Source organism: Eschrichtius robustus, chromosome 20, assembly GCF_028021215.1.
Source record: "Eschrichtius robustus isolate mEscRob2 chromosome 20, mEscRob2.pri, whole genome shotgun sequence".
In the NCBI taxonomy this organism is placed as follows: Eukaryota; Metazoa; Chordata; class Mammalia; order Artiodactyla; family Eschrichtiidae; genus Eschrichtius; species Eschrichtius robustus.
This window is the reverse complement of record NC_090843.1, coordinates 48,405,433-48,429,542: the sequence shown is the minus strand read 5'-3', so window position 1 is coordinate 48,429,542 and position 24,110 is coordinate 48,405,433. Positions and strand designations below refer to the sequence as shown.

General features: G+C 40.0%; 1 protein-coding gene across 1 annotated transcript in view; it reads right to left on the bottom strand.

Moving 5' to 3' along the window:
* The window catches only part of MYO1D (myosin ID), a 348,817-nt gene that overhangs the window by 232,005 nt on the left and 92,702 nt on the right, over positions 1 to 24,110 (bottom strand). Inside the window, exons 2-8 of the mRNA XM_068530137.1 lie at positions 16,601 to 16,809; positions 14,516 to 14,609; positions 11,919 to 12,084; positions 9,328 to 9,381; positions 8,049 to 8,144; positions 4,029 to 4,145; positions 2,165 to 2,368 (exon numbers count right to left, since the gene is read on the bottom strand). Of these exons, the coding sequence (XP_068386238.1) occupies positions 2,165 to 2,368; positions 4,029 to 4,145; positions 8,049 to 8,144; positions 9,328 to 9,381; positions 11,919 to 12,084; positions 14,516 to 14,609; positions 16,601 to 16,809 (940 nt within the window). The remainder of the gene's footprint in view (positions 1 to 2,164; positions 2,369 to 4,028; positions 4,146 to 8,048; positions 8,145 to 9,327; positions 9,382 to 11,918; positions 12,085 to 14,515; positions 14,610 to 16,600; positions 16,810 to 24,110) is intronic.

Below are 24,110 nucleotides of genomic sequence, written 5' to 3'. Positions count from 1 at the left end.
GCTTCCACCCTTGCCCTACCCACTGCCCCATAAGATTCTCATACTAAGGTCAGAGCCACCATTTTAAAAATTCAAACTTGATGACATTGCCTCTGCTTAAAATATTCCACTCTCCATTGCATTTGGATAAATTCAAATTCCTCTGAAGACTAAAAACCAAGCAAGAGGTTTACAAGAGTAAAAAATGGAATATAGAGCAACCTAATCAACCAGCAAACAAGAAGAAGAGAAAATGTAAACTTGGGAAAATAAGATATTTGCCACATGGATAACAGACAATGGGTTAAAGTTATGAGCTCTTACAAATGGACAGTAAAAAGGTAACAGCCCCAAAGAAAAATGTACAAAGCATATACCCAAGCAATTCTCAGAACAGACGGAAATACTTTACAAAAATAGGAAAAGATGCTCAAATACACTAGCGATGAAAAGTAAAGTAACAATGAGGTATCACTGTACACCCAGAAAATCAGTCACTTAAAGCTTCAGATCGGGGTGTCCTTTGACCTGCTCATTCCTGGGAGGCCATCTAACTGAAATAAAAGCACTGGTGTGTCAGGAAAGATGGACAAGGATGCAGCATTGTTTGTAGTGGCAAAAAAAAAAAAAGGGAACAAGGTGAATGACATAAGAGGTGGATGGTTAATAAATTATGGTCCCATCACCACACAGACACTAAAACAATGGGTCCATCCATTGGCTTGAAGGGGACTTGCACGAAGCATTATCGAGTGAGGAAAGCAAAACGAAGGGCCACAAGAGGGGCCTGTGCAAGCGAGGGGCCCTGAGCTCCCCAGTCAGTCGGCTTCTGCTTTTCTGAGAATGTTTCTGGCAGCGATGCTCACAGCCATGGGGTGCTGTTGAGACTGTGATGGTCAAAGAGCACCACTCTGGTTTCAAGAGGCTTAACCTGCTTTCAAGGAACGTCTGAACACCTCCTCATAGAATTTCACTAAAAATGAAACTGAGATCAACACCAGGCTGTGAGATAATAGAAAATACACCAGTCTCTGCCCCTGGTTCCTGGCACAGAGCTCTTGAAACCCTTGTAATTTCCTAAGTGATAAGAACACTCGGAGTTTGTGACCGCCTTGGGGGGGTGGGATGGGGAGGGTGGGAGGGAGGGAGATGCGGGAGGGAGGAGATATGGGAACGTGTGTATATGTGTAGCTGATTCACTTTGTTATAAAGCAGAAACTAACACACCATTGTGAAGCAATTATACTTCAATAAAGATGTTTAAAAAAAAAAAGAACACTCGGAGCATCTCTTGTTCTGATATTGGTCCTGGACCCCATCCCTGACCCGGGGCTCCTAAAGCCCTTGTAAATTTCTGCGTGATAAGAGCATTAGGAGCATCTTCACTCTACTGAGGTGACTCTGAGTGGGCTCCTAGCTGGGGGCTGGGTACCAGGAAGACCAAGCCACGATCAGAAGCTTAGAACTTCCAGTCCCACCTTCCATCCTCCAGAGAGGGAAGAGGGGCTGGAAATGGAGTTCATAACTGACCATGCCTACATGAGGAAGCTCCACAATATCCCCAAAGTACAGGGCTTGGGAGCTTCCCAGTTGGCGAACACATCCACACACTGGGAGGGTGATGTACCCCAACTCCAAGGGGACGGAAGCTCCTGTTCTCGGGACCCTCCCAGACTTTGCCCTGTGAATCTCTTCATCTGGCTGTTGGTCTGTGTCCTTTATCATATCCTTTAATAACTGGTAAATGTAAGTGAATGTTTCCCTGGGTTCTGTGAGCCACTCTAGCAATCAATGGAATCCAAGGAGGAGGTTGCTGGTACTTCCCACCTATAGCTGGTTGGTCAGAAGCACAGGTGATGAGCGTGTGTGTGTGTGTGTGTGTGTGTGTGTGTGTGTGTGTGTGTGTGTGTGTGTGTGTGTGTGTGTGTGTGTGTGTGTGTGTGTGTGTGTGCGCGCGCGCGCGCGCGTGTGTGTGTGTTGGGGGACAGACTTGCGGGACTGAGCCCTTAACCTGTGGGATGTGATACTATCTCTGGTAGACAGTGTTAGAATTGAGTTAAGTTGTAGGACACCCAGCTGGCATCACAGAGAGCTGGCGGTGTATGGAAACACCTCCTCCCCATGATGTTAGAAATTCTGGTACCAGAACCCTCGCAAGGCAGACACAATGCCTTTAAAATCCCACCTTAGCGAAGGCATCCCTGCCGTAGCTGGCTTCCTGTTCTGTGTGCTGCTTGTCGATGACATCACGACCCGTAGCCACCGTCCGGTAAAGGAGGGCTTTCTCAACCATGTCTGTCTTGGTGGACAGCAATTCTGCTATGATAGACACAAGCCTGCCATTTTCAATCAGAGGCACGTCACCATCCACTACAAACTTCAAATTTCCCTGTATCAGAAGAGAAAAACCAAGACACACCACTTCCAATGAGATTCTGAAACACGATGTCAGGGATATATTTGCTAGTTTAAGAGAGAACTCCAAGGGACCTTGTTTGGAGCGCCTATTTTCCTAAATACATTAATATCTCAACATATAAAAACCTAGTGTTTTATGCATTTTTTCCTCCCCCGACACTCATCTATATTTTAATTTTCAGCATACGTTTTTGATGGATGGAAATTTTACATTTTTATGTAGTCAAATCTATGACTCATTTGCTTCCGGGTTTCTCTTTCTTTGGTGTTATACTTAGATCATTCCTACTCTGAAGATTTTATGAATATTTAATATTTTCTTCTATTCCTCATACAGCTATTCTTACATTTAAGCTTTTTATCCACCAGAATGTATGTTGGTATGTGGTGTAAAGTAAGAATTTAACTTTATTTTTTCAGATGGTTAGTTGCTCCGACACCATTAATCGAATAGTCTAGCTTTTCCTCCTGATTTGAAATATCACCTTTATTACAGATTAATTTCCACCAAGTTTTTGAGTCTATTTATATTCCACTCATTCAATAAGCAATAAATACTTATTAGCCATCTACCAAGTGTCCAGCACATGAACTAATCTGTTGATTAATCTGGTGCTGAATTTATGCAGCAAGTTTTAAAGTACTGTGGCTTTTACTATCATTTTAAACCTGGTGGAATTAGTCGTGCCTCCTCTCCCCTGCTCCCCCTACCCTACTACTCTAACACATTTTATTCGACCTTCTTACATGTTTATTGCTCTAGGTAAATTCTAGAATCATTACGTCAACTGAAAAACAAAATTCCTCTTTGGATTCTGAAGGATTATTGTTGCACCGTATTTATAAACTAGTTGAAAGAATGAGACAATTTAGAATGTTAAAGTCTTCCTAGTCAGGAACATTTAAGAGATTGTTTATATACTGCTATATAATATTTTTCATATAGGTCCTGTGTATTTCTGATTCACCTAGAGTTAAATCTCGCTGCAGGAAAGTGAAAGGTCGTTTTTACTCCAGATTTGTACCCATGTTGTCACTCATTTACTACCAGGTTACATGTTCATTATGTTTTCAACATCTCTAATCATATAGCCAGTAATGAAAGGACTCCGACCGACGGTTCTTTACTTCTAAGGTTGGTGTGATGTGTGGAAAATAACCTGTGCATAAGTGGGCCAGGGTGGTCCGTGGTGTTGGCTGCAACGAACTAGATGTGCTTTTAAGCCAGTCATTTCCAATCTATAAAATGAGATAATCAAAATTCTAGTTCTAGAAATCTATGATTCTATGTTTCAAATGCCTTTAGAAATTTGCTCCGTTCAAAAGATTTTAGCTTATCCCACTGGTGGTCACATCACTGCTGAACTCTTTTACCTTTGAAATTAACCAGTTCGAAGTCTGACATACCAGGAAGGCAGTGAACTAAAGCCACAGTCTCAAAACCCACAGTGGCTTGGAAAATCCCTCATATTATTATAACACGTTGGAGGAAACTACAGATAGAGTAATTTCTTCAAAATGTCAGAGGAATTTTCTCTACATAAATTACTTTTTATAAAACCCCAAACCTTCTGAAAGAACATCCTAGTCCCACAGGGAGGCGAAGAATTCTGAGAGGCGTCCCCACTCACCAAGTGAAGAATAGCACCCAAAATTTTATACACTGTTTGAATCTCCTCGGGTTGGAAGCCAATGACTTTCATGGCGTCAGCTACTACTTTGAATTCTGCAGCATCATTGATAGACGACTAGGAATGAAAACAGGAAACTGAGGTCACAGACACTGCATGTGAGCATTAACATCCAAAAACTATGAGACTAAATTCAAGTGTAGCCACGGTCTTGATGCCTTTGGAGTAAGTCATGGAAGGGACGATGGGTATCCAAAGAAAATAAAAATGATTTCAGGGGTAGAAACATAACGCAGCACCCACAATGCCCAATTGTGAGAGTCGTCGTCACCTAAGACAAGCACCAGGAACATTTCCGGAACCTTTGGTGAGGAAGCAAGTCCTGAGCTGGCTCAGAGAAGCTCCAGGATGTGTGGAGAAAGTGGCATGAGATGTGAGACCACAAATGGAAACTCTGACTGACGGAGCCTCCGAGACATATGCCTAGCTACTGTCGTCTGTGGCTTTCTGTTCCACAATTAGTCTTGTCCAGGCTGGTAACAACACTCCCACGCTTGTACAGTCAGGCTTTCTACTCCACAGGTGAGGAAGAGCAGGCCTCCCAAAGCCAAGTGGCCTGCCTTGATCATTCAGCAAGCTAGTCTGGGAAATGGTCTGGGACTATCACTTCACTTTTTCAGGCATTCAACAAACATTCAGCAAGTCAGATCTTTAAATGGCACAGAAGTGCTGCTGTAGAATAAATGTCTGTCCCCTGACCCCCAAATTCGTATGTTGAAATCCTAACCCCCAAGGTGATGGTGTTAGGAGGTGGGGCCTCTGGGAGGTGATTAGGTCTTGAGGGTGAAGCCCTTATGATGGGATTGGTGCCCATATAAAAGAGACCCCAGAGATCCCTGGTCCTTCTGCCCTGTGAGGACACAGCAAGCAGGTACCACCTTTGAACCAGGAAGCATGCATTGACTCTGCAGGTGCCTTGATCATGGACTTCCCAGCCTCCAGAATTGTGAAAATCAACTTTTGTTGTGTATAAGGCACCCCAGTTTATGGTATTTCTGTTGCAGCAGCCCAGCTAGACTAAGATGGGGGGTTCAAAGATAAATCGCCTGCCTTGAGGATCTGTAGCCCTCAGGTTGGAAATACAAGCGTGTCAATAAAATTTACAATAAAGCAACGGTAACTGCCTATCTTAGCAGTTTTCCCAAAGCAGCACCTGCGGAGGGCCTGATCTCTTCCTTGGTGAGTTTCTGCTCTGGCCGGGACACAGAGGCCTGGCCAGATGCTCACCTGCTACGGAAGAGCACAGGGAGGGTTCCCCTCTGCCTGATGAGCATGTGGTCCTCTAACGTCCAGGACACGACCAGGCAAGCTCTTCCCCCTCCCAGTTCTCTGAGTGAGACAGTTAACCTTGTCAAGTCTCAATTCCCTCGTGGGTACAATGGGCATAATAATACCTTTCTTACAGGGTTGTTGTGGGAATGGAATGAGAATTTATATAAAGCACCTCCCTAGTTCCTAGCACATAAAAAGCACTCGAGTATCAGATATTACTATTATTAGAAGCTGTAACCATGTCAAAACTGCAAAGAAACCAGACACAAAGTCTACGTGTCCTACTGAGGAGAACTGTCGGCTGCCTACCTAACAGGCATGCCCCAGCCCCACTTCTTTCTTGTTGATAGAACCCTGATTTGTTTACCCCTCTCTGAGTGCACCCATTCTTCAGGATTGGTGCCAGCCTCAGGAGGTAAATCTTCATTGGTCTAAACAAATCACAGGGGCCTTATTCCCTTTACCAAGTGATTGGTCAGCCATGGGCATGTGATGCCATTCTGGTCCATAAGACATGAGGTTTCCCTAGCTTATCAAGGGTTACGGCCAGGAACGTTTCCTCTGCCTGTGACTCCTAGAACTGCTGCTGCCATTTGGGGACCATGAGGAAAATCAGCTGTATCAGACCAGCCCGATCCAGCGAGGACGGCAGAAATGGTAAGTGGGAGAAACAAATAAACGAACATCTGGGTCCCTATCAACATTGTTAAGGCACTGAATTAACCACGTCTGGAGCTGCCCCATCCTAGGGCTTCTTGTTATGTGAGATAACCAAGTTCCTTATTGTTTTTGGTGACTTTTAATTGGGTCTTACCTTACCTGCAACCCACAGGGTCGTAATTGTACGTGAGTCCTATATTTTAGAACAGCTAAGTAAAAGTATGATACACAGAGTACAATACTTTATAGTTACTAAAATCATCATTCTATTAATTTATATTTGTTTACATGGGAAGATATTAATGATTATATTATAATATAATAAAAGGTTTATTTCATCAGGATTTATTATATGATTCCATGAATAAATATATACACATAAGCTGTTGTTATCAATAATTATCTCTGGATGGTGAGCTTTAGCATATTTTTATTTCCTTTTGGTTCATCTTTATTTTAGGTTTTGACTGTGATCATGTATTGCTTCTTTGTTTTTATTAGAGAGGCAGAAAAAAAGGAGGGGGAGGAATAGGAATGGAAAACTTTGATGGAAAGGGAACCTAAGCTAAATTTAGCTTTGAAAAAAAAGGCTAAATGTTTATTTAATACTTGCTTTCTGTGGGGCTCTACATGACCGGGCCAAAAGCCACTTGGTCAATAAGACAATTTGATTTAAAAAGAATATTTTCAGTCACTGGCTTTTTAAGTGTTGATTTTACAATCCTTTATACATCTTTAAGTACCTCTGACCTATTCTCAGAAAGCTGGAGTATTGCCCTCTGGTGTTTTGTTTGCTTTCAATTAATTTTCAGCCAAACATCCTGTTCTCAGATGACTGTAAAAGTAAAAAATTCGTGCAACTTAAATTTCAAACAATGGAAAATTAATCGCAAAACCCTAAATATCATTTATTTATATGCACAATAATAAAAATACCATTAAACAAGTAATGCAGGTATAATTAGCTTAAGATGAAGAGCAAAAATTACAAAAAAAACCCAAAACACCTCCACATCTAGATTCTTTCCTTTTATAAATTCTTTTATTTTTCCCCCAACTACAAAAGCTGTGCATATTTAATTATAGAAGAAATGTGAAATGTGGAAAAAGCAGAAGAACACAAATATCCATAATCTCATCCATCCAGAGTAAACAAGTAAAACCCTGGTCTATTTCCCTCCAAATCTTATTTCATGTATGTGTGTGTGTGTGTATATGTGTGTGTGTGTGTGTGTATGTATGTGTGTATATATATACACACACACACTTTCCCCCAACAAAATTGGATAACACTGCAATTACTGTTTTATAACCTATCATCAATAAACTACTATATTACTAGGATTAGCTATAAAATGGCTAGCAGAAATTGTATTATATATATAGCAGAAAACTAATTAGAAATAAAAGGGCAAAAAGATCTGCATATGTGTGAGCAAGGGCTTACATGCAAAGGAAGGGGAAAAAAATGGAAAAAAATTGAAGGCTGAATAGAAATGCTCCAAGGGTCACAAAACTATTTCTAGGATACATCAAAATCATTATTGGAAAAAACAGTGAATGGCAATCTTTGACATCCATTTTCAACCACAGTGCTATCTATCTATCTATCTATCTATCTATTTATTTATTTATAACCACAGTGCTTTTAAACTTTCTTTTGTCTTACCAACTTGCCTTTGGCCAAATGATATGGTACCTTCTTTTGTGGTGGACTTCCTACTTGTAACAATATTTTTATAGTGTCAAAATAAAAGTAATAGGATTAAAAATTTTTAAAAACCCCACAAGATCATAAGAGAGAAACTTCTTTCGTATCAGATGGTGATAAAATACAGTAATGGGTTATTAAGCAAAGTATTGAGTCAATAATATATTGAATCTCCGTCCCTGAGAATTTTAAAAATAGAATGGAATAAAAGAGCCATTCATTTGCCTAAAGGCAGCAGGCTGGACCAGATAATTATTTAATGTCCCTTCTGATTCTCTGATTCTATTTCTGAATCATCTCAAAAAGGAAACTCTTACCTTTAATTGGGCTCCCACATGGATGTAGTTGTAGGATGAAAGGGATTTCTGGAGATGCAGAGAGCGGAGCATCTGCTCTGAACCTCCTTGGAGTAGCTGAAACATATTTAATTAAAAATAAGTTAGCAAAATACATCCTGAACCCAACACACCATGTATTCTTACTGGTAGTCTAGCTTTGTTTCATTTTCTGGGCTAATTCACTTAGGTCCTCCTGTTTCTAGCTTTGAGGAATTTTTTTTTTAAACCTCGAAGGCAATGGCTTCAACATCATCAGTGATGGACAATGTTATACAGTCATGAGGAAAATTACTTAAAAAAGTCTTAGCCCTTTCACAACATAACTGGCATGAAAGGTTTTGCTTTGACTGTGGCCATTTGTAAAACAGGAGCTCGCGCTCTGTGGTGGTCACGTGCTTAGCAGCCTTGTTATCTGGACAGCATAGGATTATGTTTCAAATTCAGAAAAAGTCAATATTGCCTCAGAACTAAGAGGTGTCAGCAGCCAGTCATATGTCGAATCACACTGGAAACAAACAGCTTTTCCTCATCAATCTCTATATCCCAGGAAAGGACAACTGGGTAACCAGGACTGCAGTGGTGGACAAAGACAAATTCCAACACTTTCACTCAAGTGCGGAAAAAGTTACGGGTTCTTGAAATGAACAGAACTCTTATATTTGGTAGAAAGCTAGTTTATTGGAAACATGGCGAACTGCCAACAAAAACACAAATACAATACGCATAGTCCTTCTACATAGAATGTGCATTTTAGAAGGCAATACATTCAAATCCTCTATATTAAACTGCACACTTCGGTTTACTGAGAAGATGTAACTATTGGATTTTTAAAATTGATTTTTTTAACGAAAACAACCTGAATTTCTATTCCCATCTCTGGAACACCCCAAAATGGGAACAAAAGCTTCAATTCAAAAATAAGACAAAATTAATTTAACATATTCAGAATGTACCATTTCAAAAGCTTTTGGGGTCATTAAAGTGTTACCTACACTGCAAAGAAACACAAGGGATGCTCAACTAAGGCAGGCGTCTGGTTGGTTAACCACCTGCTAGCTCTTTATAACAGCCATGCTCGTCAAGTCTCTGAAGAAGCCCACGGGGTAGGGTGTATGCATGTGTGCACGCATGTGTAACGTGTCGTGGGCCAATGGAGGCATGGGAGGCACAGGACAGGAGAGAGCCCCAAATAAAAACATCCATTTCCTGTACAACTGAGCAAATGGTTGATTATCTATCTGCATAACAGATTACTAACCTGATAGAAAGAATGAAAGCTTCTTTCTCCTGGCTGTTGCACAATCACTCTAGACTAAAAAAAAAAAGAAAAAAAGCACATTAAAATCATTAATCTGATGAGGGACATATATACAATGGAATACTACTCAGTCATGAAAAAGAATGAAATAATGCCATTTGGAGCAACATGGATGGCCCTAGAGATTATCATACTAAGTGAAGCAAATCAGAAAGAGAAAGACAAATACCATGTGATATCACTTATATGTGGAATCTAAAAAATAATACAGGGCTTCCCTGGTGGCGCAGTGGTTGAGAATCTGCCTGCCAATGCAGGGGACACGGGTTCGAGCCCTGGTCTGGGAAGATCCCACATGCCACGGAGCAACTAGGCCCGTGAGCCACAACTACTGAGCCTGCACGTCTGGAGCCCGTGCTCCACAACAAGAGAGGCCGCGATAGTGAGAGGCCCGCGCATCGCAATGAAGAATGGCCCCCGCTTGCCACAACTGGAGAAAGCCCTCGCACAGAAACGAAGACCCAACACAGCTAAAAATAAATAAATAAATAAAAAATAATACAAATGCACTTATTTACAAAACAGAAACAGACTCACAGGCATAGAGAACAGACTTGTGATCTCCAAAGGGGAGAGGGGATGGGGGGGGATGGATTGGGAGTTTGGGATTAGCAGATGCAAACTATTATAGAATATATAATATAGAATGAATAAACAACAAGGGCCTACTGTATAGCACAGGGAACTATATTCAATATCCTGTGATAAACCATAATGGAAAAGGATATGAAAAAGAATATACATATATAACTGAATCACTGTGCTGTATGGCAGAAATTAACACATTGTAAATCAACTATACTTCAATAAAATAAATTTTTAAAAAATCACTAATCTGAGAATGTACTCCTAAAAGAAAGTGAGAGCCACTTTCCCAGGGAATCCTGTATCAACAGTGCACTGAAATGTCCTAAAGACCGCACAGATGGGACCAACCTAAAACTAGATCTCCTCTATGGGGTTTTCTGTGCAATTTTTTGATAATTCTTTTTACTCTTTTAAAAACAGAGTTCCTTAAACTTTCTGAAAATGAAGCTATTTTGATTTTTTAAACCTAGAGCCTAAAGAGGAAATTTTTTGGGTGGGGAGATTGCAAGTGGGGAGAACAGGAAGGAATGTTTAGGGAGGAATATTCTCAACATTCCCTTCCTGAGGGTCTGCTAGTATGTCAAAGAGCAATGCCTTATATCCTGTAATAAAGTGAGCTGAACAAAATCCATATACAGAGACCTCTGCTTTAGATGGTTTCAAAAAGATTGCTCTTAAGAGAGGACTCAAAATGTATGTTCATTCAAGGGGATTCTTTTGATTGAGCATGTACATAAAATGAAGCCATGAAACATTCTGGAAAAAAGACTGATAATAACTGGCATTTCCTGTCATTTTTCAACTGACTCTGATAAAACAAGATTTCCTTAACAGTTTGACTTCAATTTAACAAACAAAAATAAGATTTATACGGCATTCTGCTGCCATAAAGATTGCTATGGTGTGATTGAGATGGAAAACACTTAACTGAGAAGGCATGTCAGTTCAAATCTGAGTACAATTCAAGGTGAAGACTTAACCTAGTAAAGTTCAATCTTAACTGTAATAACCAGGCGAATCTACTCAAGATTAGTTAGGACACAACCTCTCTGGCAGTCCCAAGAGGAGAGTTTTAACTGGAATCTTCTACAAATTGGGCCTATCATTCACATGGGCAGATAAAAACACACTCTAAGTTTTCACAGACCAAATGCAGTATGCTTCGTAATTAGGCTGTAAGATCACGAAGTACATCTATGTTACTATAAAGCAGTGAGCAAAGAGAAACTAGAAGAAAACGAGATTGCCAATCAATTAAAATAAAAACATGGGAGGATGTGTAGAAGGAGTAGTAGTGATTAGTCCTAGATAGGTTTTTGTTAAACCTTACCCAAAGTTGTCACCCCTCCCCCCTCCCCCCACCTAAACCTTTACCTACAAAGACTATAACTTTTCCCAGGTTGATACTGTAAGTGCTAATAAGAGATCACAAAAAGAGATTATTTTGCCAAAGAAAGCTAACTGAGGAGCAGGAAGGGACAGAGAACAGGGTTAAAAGCTACTTTGGGGCAATGAAAGAAATTCTATTAATATAATCAGGTTTTTAAAAAAAACATTCAGCATTAACAGACTCATAGATACAGAGAACAAACTGGTGGTTGCCAGAGGGGATGGGGTTGGGGGGATGGATGAAATAGGTGAAGGGGATTAAGAAGTACAAACTACCAGTTACAAAATAAATAAGTCACGGGGAGGTAATGTACACATAGGGAATATAGTCAATAATACTGTAAACTTTGTATGGTGATGGATGGTAACTGGTCTTACTGTGGTGATCATTTTAGAATGTATAAAAATACTGAATCACTACATTGTACACCTGAAACTAATATTGTAGGTTAATTATAACTCAATTTGAAAAGACAATTCTAGGGCAAAAAAAAAAAAAAAAAAAAAAAATCAGCATTTGCAAACATTACCCTCAGAAATTAAGCACTTTTTACCTTCTCCAGTAAGTAGTTATTGATATGTCCACCAATAGGGTCCCCCTTGAAATCGAAGTTGATATCCATGTATTTTCCAAACCTGCTTGAGTTGTCATTGCGGTTGGTTTTGGCATTTCCGAAAGCTTCCAAGACACAGTTGGACTTAAGCAACATGTTCTTCACTCTTTAACACAGATAAATGAAAGTCGCTGTAGAAGTTTTAAAGGCTGGGACTTTAAAGAAACTAAATTTCATTAAAAGACATGCAAATTTGTGTACAAAGATGCTGACTGTAACATTGTTTGTAACATCAAAAAATATACATATTGCAAACAACCTAAATGTCCACCAATAGGGATGGATAAAAATAAATTTTTGTTTCCCAGTATAATATGTAGGGACATAGAAAGATGTACAGAATATATTAATGAATGTGAGATGAAGTTGCACAATAATATGTATTGCAGGATTTGTGTGTGTGTGTGGGGGGGGTGCATGTGTGTGCACACACACACACGTGTTAGTAAATGCTTACAAATCTGGAGGGGACAGCACACTTCACTATGGTTACCTAGGTTGATGGGGTAGGTAGGGTGGAATTTCAGGGAACTTTCATGTTTTACATCATGCTGTAAATTTTAGTTATTCTTTTAAATGAACATATTTTATTTACATAAAGAAAAATCTTAAAAAGAGATGTTCTGAAAAGAACGGGTGATACAGAAAATGACTCCATTTTTTAAAGTTCTTGCTTATAAAGCCTAGTGAAATTTACTGCATTTGGTTAATACATCATAAATGTGGTCTTGATTAGTTTAGAAACTGCTCGTCATTTCGTCTGAAGCTGTATAGAATCTCTCTTTGGTACCAGGTATTTAAGTCATTCTTTATTCGATGAATGCTAACTCTTTATAGAGCAGTCTCTCCCAGTGGATATATTTTAACTTCATTCTAGTCTTTATGCCTTTGTTTCTATTTCACTGACAAAATCCCTCTTATATGGGCATATCGCCGAAATAACCTGATGTACCGGATCCCCTGGTCCTTCCACTACCACTGTTAAGTGACCCTACAAATTTATCTCCTCACGAATGAAAGTATACTTATAATTGGGGCAAGGGAAACTGCTTGCTTATGGTAAATAAAGGAAAGTGTCTATAAAACTGTGGTAAGATATGCTCTTAAAAAACTAGTAAATGGGGCTTCCCTGGTGGTGCAGTGGTTAAGAATCCACCTGCCAATGCAGGGGACACGGGTTCAAGCCCGGGTCCGGAAGATCCCACATGCCGCGGAGAAATTAAGCCCGTGCACCACAACTACTGAGCCTGCGCTCTACAGCCCGCAAGCCACAACTACTGAGCCCACGCACCGCAACTACTGAAGCCCGCGCGCCTAGAGCCTGTGCTCTGCAACAAGAGAAGCCACTGCGATGAGAAGCCCGTGCACCGCAACGAAGAGTAGCCCCCGCTCGCCACAACTAGAGAAAGCCTGAGCGCAGCAACAAAGACCCAACGCAGCCAAAAAAAAAAAAAAAAAAAAAAAAAAACTAGTAAATGTAAATATGCCTTACTCCACTGTACCAACTGGGTTTAGAAATAAAATTTAGTTCTCAGCCAGTTACTCTCCTCAGCTCCAAAGGAAATTTTAAAAACTTACTTATATCCTTGTTCTTGTCCTATTAGGTTGCAAAGTCAGAATCAGAATTGGGGATGTATCACTATTAAGAAAAATACCTCTTTTGACCTGGCAATCTAGCCCAATTCTACCCATGCAGGGTAGTCTAGTCCAAATTCTCTGCTTTCAGACCAACCCAGCTTCCTTTCTCTCTATTCGTAAAACTGAAGATTGAGATGTATATACAGAATGTGACTCTTCTGTAAATAAATACTGAGCCTCAAAGTAGCAACTTTGGAAAGCTCTTGCTTTTTCCTCTTCAAAAAGTCCACACCACATAAGAAAGTCAAGTCATGTTGCTTTATAGCCACACTTCCTACTTTCTTTTTTTTTTTTTTAAAAAAACCCATCCCTTCATTCCTTACATATTTACTACGTAAATACCACGTACCGGACACCCTGCTGAACACTGGGCCCCAGACAGTGCGTACCCGCTTTATCACTCATTTTGCTGTGAGCAGAGCATGATGCGGCCTGAAACCCGTTCAGGAAATGAACCCTATTCAGAGCTTCTAATACCAAGGTTCTGCTTCTAGCAATGATGGAACAGCATGGATCTGCCTCCTAGAGTCCCCCTTTCACTCTAGGGAGTGTAGAACACAGTTTAGAAAAGACGCTGGTAAAGTAGAAAGAGCAAGAAACCTGTGAGAGCTTGAACAATACAGCTACCAGTAAGTATAACATCTTTGCTGAGCACACATAACACTGAAGGCAGTGGTGATAGACTAGAATCACCTTAGCAGTATCTTTCTATTAAAAACAAATATAGAAATCGAGGGATATAAATAAAAGTACAGGGACAGTATGCAGGAAGGGAATCAAAGTAGCTTAACCATTAATAAACACTCCATGCATATCAGAGTTTAGGCCTAACCTAGTCAAGTCTGTATAGAAAATGAAGCTCCAGTGAGAACTTCCTCGCGTTGTTAGACTGCCCTTACCTTTCAATCTCCGCTCTCTGACTGGGGTTGGTGATGGCCGCAATGTACTGCATGATGTACTTACTGGCTTCTGTTTTACCAGCTCCACTTTCCCCTGGGGAAAAATTGTGCAAGGCTTAAGATTACAACTTAAACCAAGAGGAATAATTTTTAATAGAATAATTTCAAGTTTTAACATTAGTTATTCATTTGAAATCCCTTATGTTTCACTGTTTGGTTTTTTTGGGGTTTTTTTGAGTTATTTCATCCTGTCTTGATATGGGATTGGTTCTAACAGGTCTGAACATGTTGAAAAAATTAAAACTATTGTAGAAGCAAAATAACAGATTACAGATCAAGATTTACTTAGTAAAAATATCGAGGGATAAAACGTGGTAAACTAATTCCTTAAAGTCTTAGTACTTAGTGACTCTGAAGTCCATTGGAAAAGAAACAAGAAAGTGACAAACAGTGGCCACAGCAAAACTCATATAACTTTGTTTTCTATGGCAGAGTTTTAAAAAATCTTACTGGGGATGAAATAATTTTTTCAGAAAATTAGAGAAATTTTAGTGAAAAAAACAAAACAAAAGCAGCAAGCTCCAGACGTATGGTGTCACAGAAAAAGCATGACAACTGACATAAGGAGGGGAAGAGGGATAAGTTTATAATTATCAACCCAGATTTTTAAATGTTTATCCCTTGTGACCAAAAACTCCACTTGTAGAATTTTATACTCTAGAAATACTAAAAATACTAATATAATCCAATAATAATCTTCAAAGGTTTTCAGACTATTTCTGCAGACTACACTATGTGTTATAGCTAAAATCTGAAAATAATATGCCCATCAGTAGAGGATTGGGTAAATAAATTATGATTCAACTATTCAATGGCATACTACACAACTGTTAGAGAATGCACTACTTCTATAGGTACTCTAATGAAAAGATGTCCACTAGACATTGTTAAATGGAAAAACAAGTTATGTAATAGCAGTTATAACATAATTCTATAATTCTATATTTATAATTACATATGCATGTGTGACTATACATATTTGCACACACAGAGAAAATGTTTAAAAGGATAAATGCTTTATTGTTCACAGGCGTTACTGCTAGAATTTTGGGGGGAACAAGGTATTCAAGGGAAAGGGACTTTTTGCTTTCACTTTATACACTTGTAAAACTGCCTCCCCCGCACCCCGCCACCTTTTACAATCAGGCAATAATACTGCCTTCAAAATTTGTTTTAATAAAATGTAGCCCTAGGATATAATTCTTCAACTCCAACACTAAGTTGCCTCACTTCTCTGACCCTTAATATCCTCATCTGTGAAGTAGAAACACAACTGTCCTACTTACCAATCAGAGAGTTGCACTGATAACCAAAATGGAATAAAGATCACCAAAGCCCTGTAAAAGTATAAAGCCACTCATGCGAATATGAGGTATTACTAGCACGAAAAAAAAGTCCCACAGTTTGGGAGAGGGTATCCTGGGTCAGTGGGCAGATATTTTCTTGTTCCCAACTCACTACACAAGATTCCTAGAAGAGCTCAGCTTTACACAGAGGGCTCGGCTCCTGTGCTTGGGCACCCAGGGTCTGTCACCTGTCTCCCTCTCTGCGGCCTTTAAAGCTCTGGCCCCCAGCTCTGAGAGCCTGTTTCCAGCCCCCAGGCCTCTGTACGTCCCTGGTCACTAGCTCCCATTCACCAGTCTGACTTGGAGTTCATTCTTCCTTTTTGGTACCTCAGGATTTCATTTTCCTGGTTTCATTCTGTGATTATTTAAAATAATTTTTGTTACATTTTTATCCAGTAGTTTTCCGTGTTTGAGATGGGAGGATGAATCTCCCATGTCACCTCAGTCTACAGAATTGACCAGAAGTCCATCCAAACATAATAGGTAATGTGTAAATGAACCAAGATTAGCAGATGCTCAGAAATGATAGAAGTAATCTGGCATTACATTTTTTTTTTCCTCCTATAAAATTACTTAAGCTTTTAACTTCAAAAAAGACCTAATCAATTGTTCGGACCCTTGAGTACCAAGTAAGTTAAATATATATTGACCCTGGAAGTACAGGGAACTCCTTAAATACCTGATATCACAATGCAAGTGTCCTTTGATCGCCTCTTCATGGCCTTGTAAGCAGCATCGGCGATGGCAAAAAGATGCGGAGGTCTCTCGTACAGTTCACGCCCTTTGTACTGCTCGATTGTGTCTCTCCCATAGATGTTCAACAACTTGTAGGGATTCACAGAGACAACGACTTCTCCAATGAATGTGTAGATGCGCCCTTTTTCAAATCTGCACAGAAGCCAAAGAAAAGGAAGATGGAGCTGTGGTTATACAGAGATGCTATTTCTTTCCCGTGAGTCTCTTATTTCCAAGAAAATCCAAACATCCCAGGAACTATTTCTGAACTGACATTTCACGGTTCTGAGTTTACTTTTAGAGATAATGCTTGAGGCTGGGCTCCTTTGGATGCTGCTGGTAGAAAAGACCAGTAGGGGTTATAAGCCAAGAGAGAAGAAAGAATTTAATATTTTGGAGGCTGGGGATTTCCTAATTTCCAAAATACAGAAGGGTAAGAAATAAAAAGAGTTGAAGACAACCTTAGAGCTCTAGGAGGAAAAGATAACAGAAGCCGGAGCAGGTCTTGAAATCCATTTAGCCAGTTTTTCAGTTGTAAAGAAAATTGTCCAAATACGTTTATTTCTTCTCCCTCTTGAAATCCCACTAAAATGTCAGTAAAGGAATAAAAACAGCAAAATCCATACCAGAGAGAATGGTAGAGGAGGCATTTCTGGCATAAATCGAATTCACTTTTTTAAAAAATGACTGCCTAAAATTCCACAGTGCAGATATACCCTTATTTATTCAATCATCCCCCCATCCTTCCTGCTCTTATGAACAATATTGTAGAAAGTACTCTTGGCACATAATCTTACAAATCAGTGCCTTTATTTCTGTGAAACGGATTCCCAGGAATGGGATAGCTGGTTGAAAGGTATGTGTATTTTAAAAAGTATAACATGATCCCACCACTCACACATATAAGAAGCTAAAAATCCACCCTGTATATATATATGATATGTATATAAATTGTACATAAATATATTTTGTAAATGATTACATGAGCATAGAAAAATATGGAAGGCTGCATATTATGTCTTACGTATTTTTAAATACATACAGTAGGGTGATGAGGAGGAAGGCCATGTGGGCAGTTGGAAGAAAGCCAGAGGAACTAAGAAAAAAAAGAGTTAAAAAAAAATACCCAAAAAAAAAAAAATACCCAGCATACACGATATGACTCCAATTGTGCAAAATCACGTGTCTATATTTGCAAAGAAAAAATTCAATATAAAATTTAGAAAACCCATATATATTTACCATTGACACATTAACTCACACATATAAACACATATGAACCAGAGCGAGGCCACCACCCAAATGGACGTTTCTACACAAGTGGCTGCCACTACACTCTCCACCTGCTGAGAGGCACAGGCACAGAGAGCTCGCTTCCAAGAGCTGGGAGAAGGGAGCACCAGGGTGGGAGAATGCTGGTCCGTGGACAGCGGCCGGGTCTCTGAGCACTCCTGTTGAAGGGTCACTGCAGCAGAGAAATAACTAAAGCATTTGAGACCAAAGGGCAAGACCCTTAAACTCCCTTTACACTGGAATGAAGGCTGTCAGCTATAATTAGGAGTGGAAACAAATATGCTGATAATGTCAACAATAAATTAAGACCAAGATTTTTATCAAGTAGTTAGTGTATGTTTAAGTAAGAGTTACTGACCACGTTAAGGCTTTCTGTGCATTTTTCTCCTGTGGTTTTCCAAGGCGTCCTCCCCATTGTTGGACAGAAAGTTTACATGCTAGCTAAATGCACCAACCCTGGAATCCTTGACATCTGAGTCCAAAGGCTCACACTGCAAACTTAAGAGCAGCGAGCCTATGAAAGCTGCTTAACCGCCATGAGTTTCAGCCTCTTTCACCTGTAAAATGGTGATAATTATACCCTTCCCTCCCTCTGGCATTGAGTACTTAAAAAAAAAAAAAAAAGCAATTAATCTTATGCATCCAATTACGTTCTGCATGAAGGAGATTTTTAATGAATGCTTTTATTTTATTAACATTGCTACGAAAATCACAGCAATCCCTACACACGAGGAATTAATGCAGTGATCCTAATTCGATTCCCTGCCTCAGCTGTCAACCAACACGAGTCACAAGCAAAATGTCTACATAACTCATGTTCAAAGACCCACAAACATAATAAGAAGCTAAGCCTTTCTGGCTTAACCTGAAAATTTGAAGGACATGCTCGATAGCTATCTTCAAAGATAAGAATTGAAAGGACAAAATTCTTTAGCTTAAAAAACACTGTCCAAACAGAAAAGTAAAGAGAAGGAGAAGGATATTAGGGAAAAAAAATTGCCTCATGAGTCTGGAACTCTGTGACTAAGAGACAGCAAATAACATACGAGATTACAATGTTGTTCTAAGACTCCAGGTCCGTCCAATCATGTACTTTCTCTGAAATTCCATTTTATTTCAAATAGAATGTTTTGTTTATCAAAACTTCTGAGCATCTTTGTAAAACACAATAGGTAAAACCATCCACTGAGTAGCTATGAACTTGAAGACAGTGGCAAAGGCTTAACAAAATACGACATTAAATACAATGTTTCAGCAAAAGTTTGGTTGTTAAAGACGAAACTTTCAATTCGGTTAGGTCTCAAAATCACCACTAGATGGTGTCAGCATACACCTTGACACCAACCCAAGATTTCCGTTTGCTTTGGAGAGCCTCAGCAAGCACTTAGGTAATCCTCACCTCTTTGGTTTGCCTCTAGGAGGAATGTCAGTAATTATCCTAGATGACAAATGCGTGATACCATCTCTTACAAGAGACCAAGGAAGGCATTTCTAGGACCTCTGTGTGCAAACCTTTTATGACAAACTTTTATCACTCATTCTGCATAGTTGAAATATTTCAGGTTTCATAAATTTTATAATTCATTATTCAATATCTACTTTGTGCCACGCACTGGGTGTGACCCTGGGGATTAAAAAAGGAATAAAGAACAGTGAAGTATTATAAATAAATAATAATGACACAGTGTGATAGGTAAGATGCTAAAAGCAGGTACCATGGTGGCAAAGAAGATCACGACAAACTCCTTCTGATATGGAACTCTAAAGGGTAATATACAAACTACAGTAGGGCACACAAGTCTTTTGTGTTCTGGCCTCCACATTTCTCTCCACTGGACCCTCCTAACTCCACACACTTCCACACATCAACCCCACTCCCACCCCTCCAGCCCATGTCACTCTTGCTCTCCCATTAATGAGCTAGTTCCAGTTCCCAAGGCCACCATGCCTGCATGGTTTGCCCACGGGGTCCATTCTGCCTAGAATGCCCTTCTCCACCTGCCTCTTCTTCCCCCCTCTGCTTGGCAGATTCCCACTCCTTCTTCAAAAGCCTGAAACTCAGCTCCTCGAGGAAGCCATTCTTGGTACCCATCCCCAACACTAGGGCTACTATAGTCTTCGCTCTGTTCAGATATTTTTTTTCCCTTTGAAACTTCCCAAATAGTGAAAATAGCTTAACAGCAATTAATTTTTAAAACAATTTCTTTAAGGAGTTTATTAAAAATATGTATTGAATGCGCTGGATTATTTTCACTGGCTTCTGAATGAAACAAAGAGGTTCTAAAAAGTTTTTGAATTAGTGAGTAGCAATGGAGAAAATACCAAGGTTATGCCTCTGGAGAACAATAGTCTTTCGTACATCAATTCTGAAACATTATTATTATTTTTAAATTATTTACTTATTTATTGGGTTGCTTCCGGTCTTAGCTGTGGCAGGTGGGCTCATTAATTGCGGCAATGTGAACTCTTAGTTGCGGCAGGCGTGTGGGATCTAGTTCCCTGACCAGGGATCAAACCAGGGCCCCCTGCGTTGGGAGTGCGGAGTCTTAACCACTGAGCCACCAGGGAAGTCCCTGAAACATTTATTTTTTTAAAAACATAGACTCGTTAATTTGCACAGGTGCTTCTATAAAAGATTACCTATAAGTCAAGATGTATGCAGCTCTCTCAGATCAGACATGGACAGACTATGTGTACAACCCTACAGAGAAGTATGACACTGGGGGTGGGGCAACACACACAAAACAATCCTAAAGATAATGAAGTGCTAACTGCGAACATGAACTTAAGCATGAAGGCAGAACCATGTGGCAAGATTAGAAGTACGGGAAGGAGGCTGGCCTAACCAGAGCAGAAAACTTGTACTAGGGAATGTCAGGGAACAGCTGGAAAAGTAGGAGGGAGTCAGATTTGCTATGACAGGCTTTTTAAAAAAAATTGAGGTATAATTGACATGCAACATTATATTTGTTTCAGGCGTACAGCGTAATGGTTCAATATTTGTATATACTGTGAAATGGTCACCACAATAAGTCTAGTTAACATCTGTCACTATACAAAGTTACAGATATTTTCTTGTGATGAGAATTTTTAAGGTCTACTCTCTTAGCAACTTTCAAATAGGCAACACGGTGTTATTAACTCTAGTCACCATGCTGTACATTACATCCCCATGACTTACTTATGACTGGAAGTTTGTACCTTTTGACTCCCTTCACCCATTTCCCATCCCCCCCCCCCCCCGCCCCAACTCCCACCTCTGGCGATCACCAATCTGTTCTCTGTATCTATGAGCTTGGGTTTTTGTTGTTGTTTTTTTTAAGATGACACATACAAGTGAGATAGTACGGTATTTGTTTTTCTCTCTGACTTATTTCACTCAGCATAATGCCCTCATTTCACAAATGGCAAGATTTCTTTTTTTAAATGGCTGAATAGTATTCCACTGTATATATGTACCACATCTTCTTTATCCATTCATCCCCTGATGGACACTTAGGTTATTTTCTGACACGACAGGCTTTGAAAACCAGACTGAGGAAGTCTAAATTTGATGTGACTGGAAACAAGAAAAAAAGTGAAGACTTTTCTAGCTAAAGAGATCAATAAGGCTGGGCCTCAATGAAAGGAACAACAGTAGAAATGAGAGAAAGAGAAATTTGAGTTGTTTCAAAGGGAGAGTGGGCAGAATTTGAACACCTGCTGAACACGAGAGACAAAACTATATTTAACTTTTGAGTCCGGTGGAAGAGAAAAAGGAATTTATTTTGGATGATGAGATTCCAAAATGTACTCCCGAGGATTCTAAGTTCACCCACTAACAGAATTCAGTGTTACCCCTGATCGACTTCTTAAACTATATGGACTCTATCACCAGGAGGAAAATTCTCTGTGAATAGTCTACTATGGGGGGCTTCCCTGGTGGCACAGTGGTTGAGAATCTGCCTGCCAATGCAGGGGACACGGGTTCGAGCCCTGGTCTGGGAAGATCCCACATGCTGCGGAGCTACTAGGCCCGTGAGCCACAATTACTGAGCCTGCGCATCTGGAGCCTGTGCTCCGCAACAAGAGAGGCCGCGACAGTGAGAGGCCTGTGCGCCGTGATGAAGAGTGGCCCCCGCTTGCCACAACTGGAGAAAGCCCTCGCACAGAAACGAAGACCCAACACAGCCATTAAAAAAAAAAAAAAAAAAAAAAAAAGTCTACAATGTACTTAATATTATTTTTATTCACGAATAAATACTATTTATTTCATGAGAACATACGTTTTCAAATAGGTGATGCTTAAGCACATCGATTTGGCCTGTTTTCTTCCCCTTTTCAATGCGAAGGCAATCTTAAATTGCTTTGAATGTTTGCGAATGTTCACCTACACATGCCATTTTTTTTTTCTTTTTTCTTTTTGTCTTCCATTATGTCCTCAACCAACTCCCATCTGGGTTCCTGTCCAGCACTTCAGTAAACCTTGATCAAACTTCCCAAAGTAAGTTCCCAACTAAACTGCTAAATCCACTGGCTGACTGTCCTCAACTTACTGGTGTCCCAGCAGCATCTGACATTGACTCCTATTTCCTCCCCACATTCTTTCTTGGCTTCTGTGAGGCCACATTCTTCGGGTTTTCCTCCTCAGTCTCCTTTGCTGGCTCCTCTTTCCTAAAGATCTCTAAACACTCAAGTTCTCTAGGGTTGGGTCCAGTATCAACTTCATATACCACCTAAGGGATGCCCATTTAAGGAGGCTGGAGTAATGATACCTTAGTCCTACTCTACCCTCTGATAATCAACAAGACAAAATAAAACCAGAAAAGAAAACTTTAGAAAACTAGCTACAACTCGGAAACACAATCTGTGAAGAAAGGGTGTGAAGTGTTGGAAAACAAGCCCTCATGGAAGAAGGCTGCCAAGAGTGAGCGTGTGCCTCTGCAAAGCCCAGGCAAGTCCTCCAGAAGGGGCTGCAGTTCCTAAGCGGCCAAGGCAACTGTCCTCTGACAAGAATGGCAGGGTCTCAGGATGCAGGTGGCTGCGGAACACAACGGGTCGTCCCATTTGACACTTCTGAATAGCTGCAAGGTGGAGCGACGTGAAGAAACGAGTAGAAATTATTCAATACGTTTTTGCAAAAAAGCAGACTGTCAGAATGGAGAGGAGAAAATGAAAAATTAGACACAACTGCTCTATGGCCGGTGATCTTCATAAATGAAAAGAGGTAATGCTAACTCACCTCCCAGGCTGGAGTCTCATGGCGTACGTATGGGACCTGCTTGCTAGTCAAGCAAACTTCTTGCCATTTCAGGGCAGAGTGTTGGTGAGAAGGAGTCTAGAAATAACAGATCCCAAACTCAGCGATCTACTGGTCCTTCTACACACTATCTTTCAGCAACTAACCAACCCAGAATGAAACACACCTATTCAAAGATGGCAGCGTGAGTAATCTTGGTTGTAGGTGGATGGAGTTAGAGTCTGTCATACAGAGTGAAGTAAGTCAGAAAGAGAAACACAAATACAGTATGCTAACAAATATATATGGAATCCAAGGAAAAAAAAAAAAAAAAAAAGGTCATGAAGAACCTAGTGGCAAGACAGGAATAAAGACACAGACCTGCTAGAGAATGGACTTGAGGATATGGGGAGGGGAAAGGGTAAGCTGTGACAAAGTGAGAGAGTGACATGGACATATATACACTACCAAACGTAAAACAGATAGCTAGTGGGAAGCAACCGCATAGCACAGGGAGAACAGCTTGGTGCTTTGTGACCACCTAGAGGGGTGGGATAGGGAGGGTGGGAGGGAGGGAGATGCAAGAGGGAAGAGCTATGGGAACATATGTATATGTATAACTGATTCACTTTGTTATAAAGCAGAAACTGACACACCACTGTAAAGCAATTATACGCCAATAAAGATGTTAAAAAAAAAAAAAAAAAGATGGCAGTAATCAAAAGTGAAACAGAATGGCGCCCATGACAAGATGTTAAAGGAAAAAAGTAGGCAAAGAATTGGACGGACAAAAAGCAGATCAAGAATACCCACGAAAAAAAAAAGTGTGCCATAAAGGAGAAAAATTATGAAAAAATATTTCTGCATGAAAGCAAAGAATGTAAAGAAAATATAACCCTATAAACCAAGAGATCAAAGAAAACACTGTTAAAAAAGAGCAAAA